Below are 20780 nucleotides of genomic sequence, written 5' to 3'. Positions count from 1 at the left end.
TAGCCTGTGAAATAAAAGGCTGTAGGGGCCCAATATAAACACGTTTCCAGCCTGGAATTTAGATCCCAAATGTTCAGAAATAGCAAGAAACTTGAATTTATCTATCATTCAGTTTATTTATAGATATATGCATGTACATCCATATAAATACTGACATAATCACCGCTTATACACATCAGAAAAGTGTCTCCCCAGCACTTATGCAATACTTACTATACAAACATATATCCTGTGCATGAACTTATACAATTGTCTTTTCAGAAAGCCTTAAATAGTAAATCAAAGAGAAAACTCCAGCTAGCCTTCACTGAGGTCAATGCCTTCTCTTCAGGACAAAATCCAGGTACCAAGGTGAAGCTATTAGGATAAATGATTTCTTATAAAATAATTTGCAAATAAATCGTCTGGATTATCATCCCAAACAGGATACAATTTCCTGTATCCTCAACTATTAGCAGATTTCAAACAAATCTAGGGGTTTAGCCAACTAACTCTCTAATGCAATATTGGCAGATCTACCTCACCTATAACTGAAAGGCCATCTATGGCAGAGAGGTCATTTATGATAAAGAGGTCATATATTTTGAAATGAGAGGTCATCTATAACAAACAGGTCGTCTATGATGTAGAGGTCGTCTATGATGCAGAGGTCATCTCCGAGAAAAACCCATACAATATTTTGGGACAGGTGGTGTCATACACGGCAAATTTACCTGTCCTTTATACAAGCATATACAAAAGTTTGAAATTATCATACACAAACTGTCCAGTATACCTAAAGTGCTAGTGTAAAACATAAGAATAACATGTATATAACGTGTCCAAAACATTAATAAGGGACTAACAAGCGTGTAAAACATCTTATGACTAACAATGTTTAATGGTTTCGCTACATGCAAACATATTCTAAAACAGGACGGCACTTAATGAGCTATCCCTTGGTAAATCACATAAATGTTTATAAAATCACCATGCTTGGACTGTGTCAGGTTATAAACACAGCACACTTTGAGTGTGCCTCATGTTGGGATATAAAACTTCATGATGAAAATAACTGGTTTATGCCAATACAAAATGTCAACATTTCAACAATGCAAAAGATTCAAATATACATGCACTTTTAACAAAAATCACGAAGACTAAAAGAGAAATGCGATTCCCTCCGGCACAGCTGTACTCAACTACTGCATCACTGCACTCAGCCAGAATTGGGCACACTCCTGTACACATCTATTAGTTTAGAAAATTTTGCACCAAAATATATCACCAACATGGTAGAAGGACATGTAATAGTACATCAAAAAGAATGATGTGCCACACATGTACAGTGATGTAACTTTAGAATATTTTTATCAAAATCAAATCTTGTCCTACCCCTAAATTCATCCTGCATATCAGGCCACATAACCCCAGCATACATGTATGTCAGGTCACATAACCCCAGCATATACAATGTACCTATGTTAGGTCACATAACCCCAGCATACACGTATGTCAGGTCACATAAACCCAGCATACACGCATGTCAGGTCACATAACCCCAGCATATATCTATGTTAGGTCACATAACCCCAGCATATACCTATGTCAGGTAACATAACCCCAGCATATACCTATGTCAGGTCACATAACCCCAGCATATATGTAAGTCAAGCCATATAACCCCAGCATATATGTATGTCAGGTCACATAACCCCAGCATATATGTATGTCAGGTCACATAACCCCTGCATATATGTATATCTGGCCATATAACCAAAGCATATACCTATCTCAGGTCAAATAAACCCAGCATACACATATATCAGGTCACATAAACACAGCATATACCTACATCAGGTCACATAACCCCAGCATATACCTATGTCAGGTCACACAGCCCCAGCATACGCTTATGTCAGGACACATGAGCCCAGCATACAAGTATGTCAGGTCATATAACCCCAGTATACACCTATTCCATAACTACTATTCTGTTGAGGAGAACAAATCAGAATTTTGCCTATAATATAAACAGGCAATGAAGACTTTCATACAACACAATCTAAGTTATCATTTTATTCCACAGCATACCAGCGACACTAACTCTGTCTCCCACCAAACATCCACATAGTCTCTATCCTGCTAGAACAGGGTAGGCATATTAACTGGATGTCACCCCTGTTCTGGTAAAGCTATTTCCCACTGAGTCTAAATAAGTCACCGGAAACATGAATTGCCACACATAGCAATATACATTTGGTCAGTAAGGCCAACAAAACAGACGAATGTATGGGGACCAACGTGATATAAACAAATGAATGTATATACACTTTCATTTATTTAAGTACAGCCAAGGCCACGGAAAGTCTCACCTGTACATTAACACTTGAGTACGGCCACAGGCCATGGAAGGTCTCATTTATATATTAACACTTTAGTATGGCCACAGACCATGGAAAGTCTCACCTGTAAATTAACATCTGAGTATGGTCACAGGCCATGGAAGGTCTCACTACCTGTGTAACAATCAAGTACAGGCACACGCCATTAAGAAATCAAAATGACAATTTCACTTGAAAACTTTGAGCCTTTTTCACCTTTCAGTTATCATTCTTCAGGGCTATCTATCTGGCAGCTGTTTTCTTTCCACACCAGAAATGCAAACAACAGTAAAATTGCATGTCCATGTGTTGTAGTGTTCTGTAGATACAGATGGGTTCATCCTGTCTCAAGTCTATCTTATCATGCCTGTAATGGATTCCATCAGTGACTAGTCTATCAGTGTAACATCTACTCCATCGCCAAAGCTCCTTTGATGAGTGCTCCACTTCAGTGACATCTTTAAACGCTGCTAAGAACTTTTTCAGTGAATGGTCACCCATTGTCAAATCTGCATGATGGATTCAACTGTAGTCACATCTTTTCAGACCCTTGGGCATACTATGATAATAAACAGGCAGAAATGTCATATGTCGTTCAGAGACAAGACTGACAGCATAAAAATATGAACTTTAATTTCATAGTTACTGAGAATATAGCGAGGGACATGCTTGTGGAAGAATTTCCCATTGCACAATGTAAGCCTGATTACATAACATCTAACAAGCAATCAAAAAGATACAGCATCAATTTAATAAAAATCATCATTTGCCCCTTATTTTGTTGATATGATGATGCTATCTCTTTGTTGCAAATAGGTTTAATTCTCAAAAATTTGAATGTTGTCTAACATGGAAAACCATGCAGAAGACACTAGCTACATGTATGATGCCCAGTGCTGTCATAGAGTTTGGAAGATCTGAGTGTTTACAGTCGGATTTCTAAGATTTACCTGCCTTGAACTTCGACATGGGCAGACACAGACAGATGTAATTACCTACGATGAGAGCTCTTTTTTTCTTGCAAGAAGTGAGACTTTGCTGATAAACAAAACCAAAGATTACTTCTGTGTAAATTAAGAATCCATCTTCTGTGATTGTCAGAACCGTGTGATCTGAAAACGTGTGTCTGCAGTAGCACCCTCCAGATGGGGAATATCTCCAGGCTGAGCCCCGCCCCCACTCCACACCCCCGGTGGGATTCCCTTGGAGCGTGAAAAGTGAAGGCCCTGCAGAAAGCCAGGGGCGAGCATCATGGAGGGGGAAGGGCTGACACAGGGAGTAGAGCCTCGGGAGTTGATGAGGTCACACTGATCTAACACCTTCACCAGTTCTGAGGCGGTGGGTCCACCCGGGAGAGGGCTAGAGTGAGACGAGGCTGTAAGGGAGATAATCAGACAGAGAATGAGGTAAGAAAGTAAGGTAGATAATTAGATGGAGAATGAAGTAGGACTGTGATAAGAGCACTGAATGAACAGATGACTCTTTGGCAATGTTGTCCACACAAACATCCATATCCAACCAACAGTCAGAAAAAACAATAAAGTGTTTATAACGGAGACATATTTTACTTTAAGTGACATATATGTTGCAGATAACTCTTGGGATGGAAATAAACTCACTGCAGGCCTAAATACATGTGGCAAAATCTAGCCATACATTAATACCTACAGTCAAAGCACAGGCAAGCATGAAATATTTAAACAATTAAATATTAAGTTTACATTATTTAAACAAAATTGTCTCTACTTTTGCGAGGCTATACTCACGCTGATCAGCCTTGTTCATTATGTCTATGGCAGTAGTCAAGTCCCACATCTGTAAATATATAAATAAAACCAGGTGTCACCTATACTATAAATGAGCAGATCACAGATGCAGGTGTTCCAAATCTCACCCATCATAATAATGGCACACTGAGTTCTTTTAGCACTACTCAGAAATTCAAAATCTTAACATTTTACTTTAAATATTCTCCTAGCAAGTGTTCAGAACTGGCGCACAGGGCTTTCTGTTCAGGTGTTACAGAACATGCTTGCTGCAGTAGACTTATCCTCTTAATCTGGGAGTATTTTTCAGTTATGCAAAGTACAGGTCCCTTTATAATCTGCTACCCCTGAGTTACCTGGATGCTCCCGTTGGAATGACCCGTGAAGAGATAGCGTCGGGGGCGTGACCCCATCCTGCTTGAGCCCTCACACTCATGCACGCAAAACGCACTGATTGTGCTACTGTCCACAGACTGGATCACACACACCCTGCAGGTAAGACAGAGCAACTGATTGGTTGATTGACTGAATGGTTGCGAGAGGTGACAGAATATACCAGCACTGTAACAGGCTGACATGTACGCTGATGAAAAGAACACATATCAAATCAAACTACTATCTCCATCTTCTATATTCAAAAACAGGGCAGAACGGTCATAATTTTATCAAAAATGAACGAAATCGTCCGAAACTACAACTTGATCAGTAACTTGTGGATCAGTCATTATGAAGCTATGGACCAAGTTTCAAGTTACTGTGATTAACCACTTGGATAGGAATTCAGAACAATTCATGGACAGATGGACAGACAGATCTTCCATCAAGTTGCATGATACATTCGCCAATGAACCATTCTGAATACAAAACTAACCTCTGTCCAGTGGAGGATAGACGAACAAACAGCTGGTCAGTCTCCGGGACGACCTTCTGGACAAACACCTGCTGGTCATCTTGCTCCCCAAATGGACCTACATGCAGAGTACTAATACATGTACATCACTGAGTTATGAACAAACTTTCCTCAAGGTGACAGTTACATTACAAAACCAAAAAAAAAAACAAAACAAAAAACAAACCATTATTTCATTATTTAATAACTGTGTCACATGTAAAGTAGGCCTACTCAATGTGTAGCCAAAATGTGCTACATGTATGCAGAAAGCTGAGCTGTTAAATGCAAGAAGATATTTGTTTTTTGACAGTTTTCCTGATTTTTTCATGTTTCTTAGATCATCTGCTGTAACCAGTGTACTCACCAAAATCATTGCCTGCACTGTAACTGACGTGTGGGTCCATCTCCTCTAAGGAAACAATCTTGAAGGAGGCGAGGGGAGTGGATCCGGGTTGGGTGGATATCATCCCCCTAAACCGCGTGACGCTCCACGTCCTCACGTGGTTGTACTCAGAGCAAACTGTGGGGAAAACAAACACACAGTCAGCTGACAATCTGCTGTATACACAACTCTCAAACACTATCATTTTACTACTGTGGGGCAAACAATTTGTTTTATTTATTTGACTGGTGTTTTACGCCATGCTCAAGAATATGGGGCAAACAAACACATAATCAGTTGATTATCTGCTGTACACACAGCTCTCACACAATGGTTGTACTCAGACCAACACACTGCGGGACAAACAAACACACATTCAGTTGACACACAACTTTCAGACACTATGGTTATACCAGGAGCAAACTGTGGGGCAAACTAACACACAGTCACCTGACAATCTGTTGTACACACAACTCTCACACATTATGGTTGTACTAGCAGCAAACTGTGGGGCAACCAAACACACATTCAGCTGACTATCCGTTGTACACACAAATTTCAGACACTACAGTTGTACTAGGAGCAAACTGGGGGGCAAACTAACACAGTCAATTGACTATCTTTGTACACACAACTTTCAGACACTATGGTTGTACTACGAGCAGAGTGTGGAACAGACTAACACACAGTCTGATGAATATTTGATCTCCATACAACTATCACACACTACGGTTGTACTTGGAGCAGACTGTGGGGCAAACTATCACAGTCAGTTGACAATCTGTTGTACACACATCTCCCACACACTACGGTTGTACTAGGAGTAAAATGTGGGGCAAACTAACACACAGTCAGTTGACTTTCTGTTGTACACACAACTCTCACACACTACGGTTGTACTAGGAGCAGACTGTGGGGCAAACTAACACACAGTCAGTTGACTATCTGTTGTACACACAACTCTCACAAACTACAGTTGTACTTGGAGCAGATTGAGGGGCAAACTAACACAGTCAGCTGACTATCTGTTGTACACACAACTCTCACACACTACGGTTGTACTAGGAGCAGACTGTGGGGCAAACTAACACACAGTCAGTTGACTATCTGTTGTACACACAACTCTCACAAACTACGGTTGTACTTGGAGCAGACTGTGGGGCAAACTAACACACAGTCAGCTGACTATCTGCTGTACACACAACTCTCACACACTACGGTTGTACTAGGATCAGACTTTGGGGCAAACTAACACACAGTCAGTTGACTATCTGTTGTACACACAACTCTCACAAACTACGGTTGTACTTGGAGCAGACTGTGGGGAAAACTAACACAGTCAGTTGACTTTCTGTTGTACACACAACTCTCACACACTACAGTTGTACTAGGAGCAGACTGTGGGGCAAACTAACACACAGTCAGTTGACTATCTGTTGTACACATAACTCTCACAAACTACGGTTGTACTTGGAGCAGACTGAGGGGCAAACTAACACAGTCAGCTGACTATCTGTTGTACACACAACTCTCACACACTACGGTTGTACTAGGATCAGACTGTGGGGCAAACTAACACACAGTCAGTTGACTATCTGTTGTACACACAACTCTCACAAACTACGGTTGTACTTGGAGCAGACTGTGTGGCAAACTAACACACAGTCAGCTGACTATCTGCTGTACACACAACTCTCACACACTACGGTTGTACTAGGAGCAGACTGTGGGGCAAACTAACACACAGTCAGTTGACTATCTGTTGTACACACAACTCTCACAAACTACGGTTGTACTTGGAGCAGACTGTGGGGCAAACTAACACATAGTCAGTTGACTATCTGTTGTACACACAACTCTCACAAACTATGGTTGTACTTGGAGCAGACTGTGGGGCAAACTAACACAGTAAGCTGACTATCTGTTGTACACACAACTCTCACACACTATGGTTGTACTAGGAGCAGAGTCAGCTGACTATCTGTTCTACACACAACTCTCACACACTACGGTTGTACTTGGAGCAGACTGAGGGGCAAACTAAGAGTCAGTTGACTATCTGTTGTACACACAACTCTCACACACTACGGTTGTACTTGGAGCAGACTGAGGGGCAAACTAAGAGTCAGCTGACTATCTGTTCTACACACAACTCTCACACTGCTGATGTTGCTATGACAGGCTGATACCATACTGCACAATAATCATTACCAAGTAGGTTATTAGCCAGGTTGGTATTTCTAGCATGCTTACCGGAAACAAGGTTTTTCTCAGAGAGCATGACCTTTGTCACTGGGCTGCGATGGACAGTGAATGTCTGGAAGAGTTGTGGCCCATGACCCACTGTCTCAGGATGCTGCACAATTACCCGCACAGTCCCAGCGCTTGTCCCATAAGCAATCTCTATCCAGTTACCACTTATACCTGAAACAAGTCTAACACTTTAAACACATGCATACAAAATATTAGTATCAAATGGGGCATATCTTTGTCAAAAGAGGGGACAGAACTACATCAACTTGAACATGACACACAAGTACTGTCATATGAAATGGGTTTCCGGTTTCCATTACATCAAACACTTAGGATGACCGGCCCAGATAGCACAGTTGGTAGAGCGTCCGCTTCGGGACCGGTAGATCCAGGATCAATCCTTGATCGAGTCACACTGAAGACTTTAAAAGAGGAAGTTGTATCTTCCTCGCTTGGCGTTCAGCATGAAGGGGATAGTGCAACGACTGGTTGACCCGTATCAGTATAATGGCTCGGGGGGGGGTGCGGCTTACTTGTCTTCGGTAAGTCGTCTCAGTGAAGCAGCACTAAATAAAAGAGCGGTGGAAATCCATCCTGCTACAAGGAGGCACATTACATGTACATGCACCCTAAAGATTCCTTCGTCGTCATATGACTGAAAAATTGTTGAGTACGACGTTAAACCCCAAGCATTCATTCATTCAAATACTTAGGTCAATAATAAATCAGAAGTCTTTCTACTTTTACACTATCCTCACAGAAAAAGCAGTATATATTTAAACAGACACACTGCAATACTTATAACCACAGTCATACTGTAAAGATAAACTTCTGAACAGAATTTTGGCAAAGACATTTAGACTGCATATACCTGAAAACTGCTTCACAAAGTTTTCATTCAGAATAGTGGTCCATTCAAATAACAATGTTGTGATTCACTTTCTGTGACAGATAAGAATTGCCTGAGCTTTGATACAGAATATACGTCTGTGTCAGTGCTTTGTCAGACTGCTTCACGCCAGAGCTACTCACTGGTTTTGGGGGTAAGGTAGACACTAAGGGCTGTAACCATGTCATTTGAGGGGTCTCTGTATAGTTCTGTCACCAGCAGGTCATTATCCTTCATTCGTAATGGAAACTTCTGCATGTCTGAAAATAACAGATAATAATCAGTTTTCAACTTCATTAAATGTTCGACCTGAACACAATTTTTCTGCTTATCAGTAGCATTTTGCAAAATTTTGCTCAATAATTCAAAACATTGTTAAACACAGCAAATTTTATTTACTATTCCTCAGTTGCTTTGCAACAAATCTTTAGTACAAGTCTACTGTCCAAAATGACATTATTTATTCATTTATTTGATTGGTTTTTTATGCCATATTCAAGAATATTTAACTTATATGACGGCAGACAGCATTATGATGAGATAAAATTGGGCAGAGCCCTGGGGAAACGATCTCCATGTTGTTGGCAGACCTTCCCACATACACTGGAGTTGAACACACAGCAGCTGCATTAGTGGTAGGCTCCCGAGACATTTTGCTGTGCTATCACACTACGTACTCAGCTAATAATACCATTTAATAGTAAATTAAGTGACCGTTCCCTTAAATCGTTTGCATTCATTTATTTTATTTTTCCCTGAAAACCGAACTTGATCTACAGCCTTTACTTACCCATTCGGTTAAAACGATTTAAGCGAATCAAATGAATCCCTTTATCAGTTGGCCACTGAGTAGTGATACATTTAAACAATATTGTGTAAACTGACAATTTGTTAAGAGGCTTTAAAAAAAAAAAGAAAACTAATTTTTATACTAATTGGGTATTTAATTTAGTGCGTTGCCAACGTTTCATGTAGAAAAGATTTACATGGTAAATACAGCTGGGCGGTATCATGACAGTTCTGATCGGTGAAGCGTGTCATTGTAGTAGTAAACATTCCCTGTTGTGCTTGTGGGACTACTTTCACCAGGCCTGCTCTCTCAACAGCTGTTTCTAATAATCGACTCCAAGGAAAAAAATTAACCAACTCGACACCCATTTTCTGAGTATTCCTTTGTTTCATTCGTTTTAACCAAACTGAACCAAACGATTTCTGGGGATGGACACTTAGCAATTGCCACAGAGTGAAATCCACCAGTATTGTCAACAACAAAGTGTTACAATGTATAAACTAGCCCCATCACTTAGACTGTTTCCACTTCTAGTCACATGGTAGCACTGTTATCTTTATGTGACAGCGTACATGAACTTGACTACATACATTCTGCTAACACTCACCGATGTAATAAATAGAACCATTGTTACAACCTAGGAGCAGGAAAGAACCCGCTGTGTCATAACTGGTGATGGGAACCACATCTTGAATCTGTCAAGAAATAGCAGATTAAGATGAATAGCCTACAGCTAGACAAAATGACATCATGAGAAAAACAAACTGTGCATGACTATGTCTCATACATGTACCTGCTGTACTCGTGTAGTGCATGTACATGTATGTGCAGAACCAGCGCATGTATCTGCAGAACCTTTGCATGTATCTGCAGAGCCAGTGCATGTTTCCGCCATACTGACAGCTGATAAAGGTTAGGTGCTGTATGTATATCTACCTGTCTGTGCTATGTCACTGAGTGCCACACACCTACCTTGCCTGTTTGATGTATTTATTTATTTGCTTGGTGTTTTCTGCAGTGCAAAAGAATATTTCACTTTCACGATGGCAGCCAGCATCATGGTGGGAGGAAACTGGGTAGAGCCCAGGAACCCCACGGCCATTCGCAGGTTGCTGGATGACCTTCCTACATATGGCTGGAGAGGAAGCTGGCATGAGCTGGACTTTAACTCAGACGGACAGCCAATAACTGACAGCTGATGAAGGTTAGGTGTCATATCATCACACGTCTCACCCCAACTTGCCATCACTACCACACCCCCACCTTGTCCGTTTGACTGACAACCACTAACTAACACCTGATGAAGGTTAGGTGCTGTACATACCTGCCAGTGCTGTGTCATCGCGTGCCACACCCCCACCTTGCCCGTTTGGCTGAGAGCCACTAATTGACTGCCGATGAAGAACAACGAGTCCACGGAGACATTCAGGTTGAATGTGCCTGGGAAGAAAACATACAAACCTCATGAGCTTATATCCATGTGTGATAAAAGAAACAATCTTTGTCAGTTGGGTGTGCGATGCAGGCAGGGGCTAATCAGCAAATAATCCGTATGATGCAACTGCATGTCTCCATACGGAGCTGTCCATTTATTTATTGACTTTGATTTTACGATGTACTCAAGCATATTTCACTTTACGATGAGAAACTGAGCAGAGTCCAAGGGAAACCATGACGTACGACTGCAGAGGAAGCTAGCATGAGCTGGACTTGAACTCACAGTGACCGAACTAGTGAGTGGGCTCCTATCGAACTGTCCAGGATATATCTACTGTAACAGATTGTAAGGTGAAATGTGACACCTTTCTGGTATAAACAGGTAATCAGTGTTAAGAGCCTATGTTGTATGCACCTGAAGAGCTGTGTGACTAGTCTGACATATACTAACCAATTTCCCGGCACTCCCCGTCATCGCTGATTGACCACAGACGGATTAAACTGCACAGGGCCACAGCCACCATCTTGTTGTTGATGTTGTCCTGGCTTGGATTGAGCACCTTGGCATTGATGGCTATTCTCTCTACCACACTATCCATGTACGGACTCGTCCAGATCAGGTACCAGCCTGTTGAGTCCTTCATCCTAACAGGCACAGAAAAGACACAAGGAATTTGACAGGATAATACATGAAACAAATGGTTTCAATTTCTTTAGATGCATGTGCACGTTTTTTTGTTGTTTTTTTTTCCATTTTTTCATTTCCCACAAAGTCATAATCCTCAATTTACATATACCTTTCATGAAGTGAAGAGAAATCCATATTCTTAAAAAATACAATCTAAACTAAGCCAAGAAATAAGGAAGAAAACAAACATTTAACAATATATTACCTAAAACAGCAGACAAAATGGGGATAAGCCACACAGATCCAGTTATGATGTCCTCTGACCAGGGTAACACGGAGGGGGTCCACGCAGTTACTGACAGCAGCACCTTAAACAACAGAAACATGTGGTAAAACACACAGATTCAGTTATCATGCCACCTGACAACAGACACGTGGTAAATCACATAGATCTAGGTATGATGTCCCCTGACAACAACAGACACATGGGGTAAATCACACAGATTCAGTTATCATGTCCCCTGACAACAGACACACTGGGTAAATCACACAGATTCAGTTATCACATCCTGACAACAACAGACACGTGTGGTAAACCACACAGATTCAGTTATCATGTCCCCTGACAACAACAGACACATGTGGTAACCCACACAGATTCAGTTACCATGCCACCTGACAACAGACATGTGGTAAATCACATAGATCTAGGTATAATGACCCCTGACAACAACAGACACATGGAGTAAATCACACAGATTCAGTTATCACATCCCCTGACAACAACAGACACGTGGTAAATCACACAGATCTAGGTATGATGTCCCCTGAAAACAACAGACACATGGGGTAAATCACACAGCTTCACTTATCATATCCCCTGACCACAACAGACACGTGGTAAATCACACAGATCTGGTTATGATGTCCCCCGACAACAGACACATGGGGTAAATCACACATATTCACTTATCATATCCCCTGACAACAACAGACACATGTGGTAAACCACACAGATCTATGTGTAACGACCCCTGACAACAACAGACACATGGGGTAAATCACACAGCTTCATTTATCATATCCCCTGACTGACAACAGACACATGGGGTAAATCACACAGATTCAGTTCTCACATCCCCTGACAACAACAGACACATGTGGTAAACCACACAGATCTATGTGTACTGACCCCTGACAACAACAGACACATGGGGTAAATCACACAGCTTCACTTATCATATCCCCTGACACCAACAGACACATGTGGTAAATCACACAGATCTGGGTATGATGTCCCCTGACAACAAGAGACACATGGGGTAAATCACATAGCTTCACTTATCATATCCCCTGACAACAACAGACACATGGGGTAAATCACACAGATCTAGGTATGACAACCCGACAGAAACAGGCACATGGGGTAAATCACACAGATTCAGTTACCATATCCCCTGACAGGCACATGGGGTAAATCACACAGATCTAGGTATGACAACCCGACAGAAACACACAAATGTGGTAAACAACACAGATCTAGGGGTATAAAGTCTCCTGACAACAGAAGACACATGTGGAAAATCACACAGATCCAGTCAGCAAGTAGCATCATGTGTTATGTGCTACAATTCTGATCCTGCAATGAGGTCTGAGATAAATGTATCTCCTTTAAAACAGCACGCATTTGTTGTCAGAAAATGAATCACTTTCAAGACACTTACTGTTCTTGAGGTCGAGGGAAGAATTGCGAGAGTGTCGCTGGTCTAGTGACGAGTTTCGGGAATGTGTCCGATTTCGCAGGTCAAGGGATGATTGGCGGGAGTGGGTGTGGCTTACGCGCAGATCAACAGAGGAGTTCCTATGGGAAATAAGGCAATACTACAGTATGCATACATATTGTGACTGCCTGGTGGATTCTCAACAGTTGTAGGTTTGTCTGTCATTGCTGGGAACACAATGCATTATTTGCTTAGAAAACACAGTTTGTAGCCATGGATTTTCTTCCTTGCAATACATCCAGTGGGGCAATTTGCACTGATAGTTGAATATGACAAACTATTAAATGTGACAAGAACAGGTGGCGAGAGGTACAGAAAAGCTTATGCTAAAAGTCAAAACCAGGCAGGAGATTAGCGTAATCCAAGAGGTCTTGTAGAGAGTTTGTAGAGGGCCTGTAGACAAACAGTCATCTGCAGAGTCCGTGATCTGTCCATTGTGACTGATCACACACACGTGGCTGAGCACTTGTAGGCCTATGTGTTGGCTGTGGCAAGTTGACAGCGGAAAATATAGTACTCTGTTAGAATGATTAATAAGATTTTTGAAAGACTAACACAATACATGAAACTGAAATATAATATCTGATGTGTGTGTTTTTGACCGCAAAGTGGCAATCCCCCTTTAAGTAGTAATTTATGAGCCCGTCCGTGTGAGATTTGTAATGCAGCACTACGAGCACTAAAACTAGCTCATTCTTCATCTCATTCTTCATGTTAAAGGATCGACAAATATCTTTTGTTTCTTCCACAGAAGGTTTTCCTTGATGTGGGAGTCATTTGCAAGTGAAAAATTATCTGCCACTCAGTGATTTAGGAGACCAAATTGACATTTTGATGCTTACATTCTGTACAACAACAACACAGTATAACAATATGAATTTCATTAACAGAAGTGTTAAAAAAAATTAAAGCATGATACAGGACAAGTTAGACTTTGACTATATGACTATAGAGAATTTGTAGTTCATACAAAACCATGTAGGAAAAGCACCCACACAGCAATTCCATGAAGGAAATTAAATTATTTGTTTGAAAGGTTTTTCTCACAAAAAAGTAATACAATACTTTATACACCAATACAGTTTATTTGAATTTTTGGCCTACCAGACACAGTGTACCTTTTCTTTTCTGACTCTGTGACTACAAAATGTCTTCATGGAATTCATTCCATTCTGTTAATTTATGCTTAACAATACATGATTTGCACCAACACCCAGATGAATTTAGACAGGGTTGTCAAATGTTATTTGTGAACTTGAATAAAACCTGAGGCAAAATGTATTGAATAGCTTTTACATGTATCAATAAACATATGATTATGAGTTTTATTTTTGTTTCTTCAGTTTGACCAGTATTGTTTTGGCATTCACTATACTTGTGTGAAAAAAAATCATGGGTGTTTAATAGGCAGCAACAGCAAAGCAGATTATTGTAGGATTAATCTGAGATTAATACAGATGCCTGTCTTAATCCCAGGCTTAAGTATAATATTCGAAAGTGTCAAGCAGAGACCTGGAAGAATCCATGCAGGCTTAATGTCCAGCAGTGACACTTTGCCAAAACTGAAGAATAATAGGCATGTCATATTGGCGTAAGTAAATACTACCCACAAGTGTCAAACTTTATTAACTGAAACACACCGTATGGTTTTGAAAATTATAAACAGTAGGAATAAATTAATCTCTCAAACCTGGCTGCTGGGGCTAAATTCACTGTTTCTATGTAAATCATCCTTCTGTACAACTACCCGGGTGGCAATTTGGTCAGCAACTAAGCAAGTCTGTACAGACAATCAGCGATGTAGGCTAATCTTGAAAGCTTCAGGAACACACCAGTCAGATTAAAAAAAAAAATACACCAGCCATTTCGGGTTACTTTGATTGCAGCGGTGAGGTCTACACATCCGTCCACCGGAAGTAGCATACATTGAAAGGCCTGCAGCCTGATGATGCCCGATTCTGACACGAACATACATGTTTTGGGTTATATTTTTTTATTTCTTAATTCTTTTGACATGAGGCTTACGCGATCCTTGCAGTGATATGAAACATAATGTTATTTAGACGTCACCTTTATACAAACGCGACAAATGGTAAGGCATGAGCGTGAAGGATCATGCAGAGGCACGGCCATATGAGACTGCTGTCTGCCACTGTTTGAGCAAAGTCCTAGGTGGGAAGCGTGCTATTGATGTGCTTTTGTTCACGAGAAAGTTGCATTGGTTTGTGAAATTTATATCAATTTTATATCAAAATTAGTGTGTCAACTGTCAACATCAATCTGAGACCCTGATCGCATATTTACTCCCTTAACGAAGTTGATGAACTGATTTTGTTGAGCAAAGATAGGTTATATAGTGCAAGATAAATTTTCCACTTTTCATGGCTGGTATATGTTCAAACAGCTGAAACATGAGGACTACACCTTTGCTTGCAAACTAGGATAGGCATATGTCTGTAGATGGAACTATATTCACACTGTCCGATGTGTCTTGTGCCCCCCAGCAGGTCTCAGAGACAGCTTAGTAGAGAGTTTGTCACATGTCAGTGGAGTGTTATTCAATATCTCGGTGTGCGATACAAGCAGTAAACAATTGACTTTAGCCTGAGCTGTACTGTACACAAGTGTCCTGTCCTGTTATAATAGGAGGAGTAATGAGATACACAAATGTACTGTTACAATGAGCCACATGTTTTATGAGAAACGTCATGCCTACCTGGAATGAGTTCTGTAAGAGGCGGTGTCTGGGAGACGTAGGACTGTGCCAGGGCGGCTGGTCTCCGTGCTGGCTCCCAGGTCTAGACTGCTGATGGACTGTGAGTGGCGCTTGTCCAAAACACCTCCCTCTGGGGCAGGAGCCACTAAGCAAACAGATCCATCTTTGTCATACATCTAGTTTAACTGTGGTTGTTTACACCTCATCATCAACTGGCAAGACGACATTGGGCACAATGATATGGCCTCTAATAACCTATACCAGAGAGAGGCTGCATGTGTGCAAAACTCAAATATCCAGTATGTAAGCTAGATATTTCAGATTCACACACATGTGGCCTACAGTACTTTACACACGTACTGTTTCCCAGCAATAGGTAGATAAAATAAAATCAAACAAGAAAATTTCCTTTGTGAAGAAAGGGGATATAGAATGTACACATGGAGAGAGATGTAGCACACATACATCGAAGGAGACATACATAACACATGGAAGGGGACATAGCATACACACATGGAGGGGGGTATAGCATACACATATGGAGGGGGGGTATAGCATGCAAACATGGAGAGAAACATAAATAAACATAGGAGATGTAGCACAGACACATGGAGGAAGATATAGCAAACACACATGGAGGGCAATATATAGCAGAGACATATGGAGGGAGATATAGCAAAAGACACATGCAGGGAGGTATAGCAAAGACACATGCAGGGAGGTATAGCAAAGACACATGGAGGAGATATTGTAGACACACATGGAGGGAGATATAGCATAGACATATGGAAGAAATATTACTCACACACATGGAGAGATAAATAGCATACACACATAGAGGGAGACACAGCATGTGCACATGGAGGAGATATAGCATGCAAACATGAAGGGAGAAATAGCATGCACACACAGGGGGATATAGCATACACACATGGAGGGAGATATAGCATGGAGGGAGATATAGCATGCATACATAGAGGGGTATAGCATGCACACACAGGGGGATACAGCATACACACATGGAGGGAGATATAGCATGCACAGACATGGAGGGAGATATAGCATCCACACCTGGAAGGAGATATAGCATACACTTGGAGAGAGATAATGGCATACACACACTTGGAGGGAGATATGACCCATATACACTTAAATACGTGCACAGGTGTAGTGTACATACATGGAGGCCCCAAGTAGCCGTGAAACAGCACATCTCCGCATGAGGCATGATTCAGATCTTCACACAGCACAAGTCGCCGAACTGTCATAAAGCATAGAAAGTTTTACTCACACAAAAGGCAGGATGAATACATGTACATGTATACTCTACCATGAAGATTTTTTGATGTGGAGATACACTCATAAGAACATAACAATGCCATGTTAATGGTTGTAACTCCAAATTGTATACAGAGGATTTTGCATAGTAAAGGTTGAATAGCATAAATATTTTTTGAATGAGAGGTGGAAATGGCTTATGATTTCATTGTGATGTGGTGCATGATGTCTTGTAGGATGTTGTGACTGGTTGCGTGACAAAAGAATGTTAAAGTTGATGTTGTCCCACTGAGCTTGGATTAAAACATCATAAAACAAAATATTTTTTTTTAACGTCATATCATGGTGAGAGATATCAAAATTCTTGAGCATGACATTAAAAAACAATAAAAAACAATAAAAAGATGCATACATATGTAACTACAAAGTCTTTTCCCATCCTTACGAGTAAAAACAGAAGAGTTTAGGGATTACCAATACTAGATGAAAACATTTTCAGCACTATATTTCACCATTAATATATTTATTTATTTGACTGTTTTTCACTTATATAATGGCAGTTTGTATTATGGGTGGTTGATCATTCTCATTTTTAAATATGTAGAATATTACTATCTACTGTGACGTGTCTGTGACTCTTTTAATGTCACCCCATTTCTGGAATGTGCTATGCAATACCTCAAACATTGATCAATAATATACACAATCTTACCCAGCGGAGAAATGCCATAAAATTCGGCCTCATGGCGCAGAGCATGTAGATCCACACTTCTGTTGACAAAGAGAAATGTCTAAATTACAAAATATCTCAAGTCAATCCTTGTAGTTAAAGCCCAGAGTACTCTGTAAATGTCATCGTGAGCCACAGTTAGGGGGGGCCTACTCTAACAGATATATGAAATTATGTGGCAGTTACATGTCTCCTCCATGATTAGACAATGAAAATGTTAAAAAGTGAAAATATATCTAAATAAAATACCTCTAGCCTTGGAAAATATAAAAATTCCATATATGTTATATATTTACAAAAAAAAACTTTCACAAATTACAAGTACTTACTGGAGGTCTATTTCTTTTGTTCTCAGAAAACTCAAAACCACAGAGAACAACTTTGGATCTCGGTCTATAAATATCTGCAACAAAAAACAAACAAGTCACAAATAGGTTACCTCAGTGCAAATCTAATTTCATTTGTATGTGTTAGCCTTTGTGAATATGAATTTTCAAAGAAGAACTAAGAAACCATCACAGTACTGCAACAAGATTCTGCCTTAAGAAAAATCTACCATTATACATTTAACTGAAGTGAACACAGATTTGTACTTATAGCTTTAGCATTTTTTTTTCCTAAAATAATCACCACGTTCGCTTCCCTTACCAACCCTTCAAAACTACAAAACTAGCACTACAGAAAGCAGAATAAAATTACACTATAAAACAAGTTTAACTTACTGCACCCGTTTCATCCTTTAGAGTGGATATCCTTCCACTTAACATGCTGAAATCAACAACAGACATTTTATAAGATCACAGAAAACTTTATTAGCCTAATTTTTTCCACTGTTACATGTCTGTATCAAAGAATGGGTTTCACATGTAGCATCAGGGGTGGTTTACCCATGCTAGGTTCTGGTTACTGTTCAAAGTTTTACTAAAAGAAATCTCCACTTTCCATAGATTCCAAAGTAACACACCATTACTATGGTCGTCAAAATTAATACCAGAGAAGCTGTTATGGCTCTGGCATAGCCAACTGGTTTGAAAATAAATAATGGAATTTTAATGCATGTAAACCTTCATTTATCATTCTAGAGTGCCAAAACATTTGCATGGTACTTTGGAACTCGCTCTCAGAGTTAAACTTCACACATTATGCATTTACACCAAAAGTTACCCACCTTGAAAAAAAAGAATCTGTGACCCATGTCAATGTTTGTCTTGATGTGGAAAACCTGGAAAAGAGATTTATAAAACATCACAAACATATTAAATGACAAGAAAAGTGAACAGTGAGGTGGATGACAAAAACTGTCCACTTCGAGTACCATATTATCAGAACAAAGACATGGAAATAATTCAATAATATTTAACCACATAAACCTATTAAAGGCAATACGCATCTATGCAAAAAGCAAGAGCTAGAGGACAGTATGTTTGCTAAAAGTTTATGCACTACAAGCATGAACTGAGTTAGAGCTCACAATTCTGCAGCTCTATGTTTGAAACTGAGATACCATGCAATCGCAACATGACTGAGCTCAATATAATGCTGAATATCAGAATTTAAAATAGAAGGTAGAAAGGCGCCACCTGTGTTGGACGCAGAACTTTGCAGCAAATCTATGTGAAAAAAACATGCGTACTTCACTTAGAAATGTTCAGATTTACGAAAAGTACAAGACATCATAGAGGAAAGTTGATAAATATCCTTATCAACAAAATTCAATCAAAATAAAATCCATTAGGAATATAAAGATGTTTTATGCTTTTGATGGGTTGTGTTAAGTTTTTACTTATTTATTTAATTGTTGTTTTATGCCATACTCAAGAATATTTCACTTATACAACAGAGGCTGGCATTATGGTGGGAGAAAACCCACGACCATCCGCAGGTTGTCGGAAGACCTAAACATGTACGGCCAGAAAAAAGTGTTACGTTTTAAAGAGTAAATGTTTTGCACCCAGAAAAGTGATGCAGAGTAGGCAAACATTCTCTGTGAATGGCCCAATACAAAAAAAGTATAAAACATTTCAATCGTGCAACTTTTTTGTAAGATACACCTAGCTGTATTCATCCGTCATTGTAGCCCCCAGGTGTCTCCTTCAACTCCTCTCTTTATATTGGGCTGGCTGAGTATTGTAGCTATAGAGGTAACCAATGATAAACCATACACCGAGCCATTACCAAATGGAATATATCTTGGATGCTGCGTGTGCGGGTGAGCTGAGAGGTAAGAGCCAAAGTTGACACCACTTTTGGACTGCAGCCAAGTCCAAGTTAATCAACTTAAGTTGCGGTTTAGTTCGATGTTCTCCATCATTTCTAATCAGAGAGGTAAACAATTTAATTAGCAGACTGACATGATAGAACCCTGCATCCTCAAAACATTTCCTTGATGTTGTAAATCAAATTGTTCCACGATTTTCCTCGTGGTACCGGCGGCGGGCGCAAAAGCAAATCCGAAGTGTAAATCAATCTGTGCTGACTGATAATGTGTACATGAAAGCACTACAGTTCTTAGCATGGAATCTAATATATTAAAAAGACACCTCAACGGAATCAAATATCATCACGCGCTGTTAGTGTACACAACGTAGCAGAAAGAATGGTGCACTCCGACCTACCGTGTGCCACCGACATTCAGATGGATAATGTCACCTTGCACGGCCAACGGAGGAGCGGCCATCCTACTGAGGCCCTCAGAGCTCTGCCCAGTTTCACCGTTAAGCGAATTATTTAAATACAGGAGCCATAATGTTTAATTTTGTGCGATGATACATTTGTGCATCATCAACACAATTTCGTCCATGATGGGTTTTGAAGCGCCATCTGTTTCACAAAGGCCGACAACCTTATCCCTGATTATCCATATTTGTCTCCCTTC

The 20780-nt window shown here is 40.2% G+C and overlaps 2 protein-coding genes across 3 annotated transcripts in view; both read right to left on the bottom strand.

Moving 5' to 3' along the window:
• The window catches only part of LOC135468955 (cyclic GMP-AMP synthase-like receptor 3), a 91598-nt gene that overhangs the window by 54742 nt on the left and 16076 nt on the right, over window positions 1-20780 (bottom strand). The gene's annotated exons all lie outside the window — the stretch shown is intronic.
• LOC135466392 (BTB/POZ domain-containing protein KCTD3-like) lies at window positions 97-20696 on the bottom strand. Of its 2 annotated transcripts, XM_064743840.1 has the most exons (20): window positions 20521-20696; window positions 19074-19127; window positions 18628-18673; window positions 18235-18308; window positions 17888-17946; window positions 17078-17158; window positions 15898-16042; window positions 13125-13261; window positions 11666-11768; window positions 11224-11417; window positions 10660-10775; window positions 9943-10030; window positions 8689-8805; window positions 7657-7827; window positions 5386-5541; window positions 5001-5097; window positions 4486-4618; window positions 4130-4178; window positions 3426-3738; window positions 97-2922 (listed from the first exon to the last, which is right to left on the bottom strand). In XM_064743840.1, exons 1-19 carry the CDS (start codon window positions 20580-20582, stop codon window positions 3461-3463), a joined length of 2160 nt encoding a protein of 719 aa, XP_064599910.1. In that variant the 5' UTR covers window positions 20583-20696; the 3' UTR covers window positions 97-2922; window positions 3426-3460. The 2 variants fall into 2 exon arrangements, with proteins under 2 accessions (XP_064599910.1, XP_064599909.1); XM_064743839.1 differs by having other exon boundaries at window positions 97-3738.

The sequence above is a fragment of the Liolophura sinensis genome, chromosome 6, assembly GCF_032854445.1.
Source record: "Liolophura sinensis isolate JHLJ2023 chromosome 6, CUHK_Ljap_v2, whole genome shotgun sequence".
In the NCBI taxonomy this organism is placed as follows: Eukaryota; Metazoa; Mollusca; class Polyplacophora; order Chitonida; family Chitonidae; genus Liolophura; species Liolophura sinensis.
This window is presented reverse-complemented; position numbering and strand designations above follow the sequence as displayed.

Coding starts and splice junctions, on each gene's coding strand:
- LOC135466392 (XM_064743839.1), bottom strand. CDS start 20,582: ATGGCCGCTCCTCCGTTGGCCGTGCAAGGTGACATTATCCATCTGAAT. Junction 17,159..17,887: donor TTATGGCATTTCTCCGCTGG/GTAAGATTGTGT, acceptor GCTTTATGACAG/TTCGGCGACTTGTGCTGTGT. Junction 16,043..17,077: donor CGGCTACTTGGGGCCTCCAT/GTATGTACACTA, acceptor CTGTTTGCTTAG/TGGCTCCTGCCCCAGAGGGA.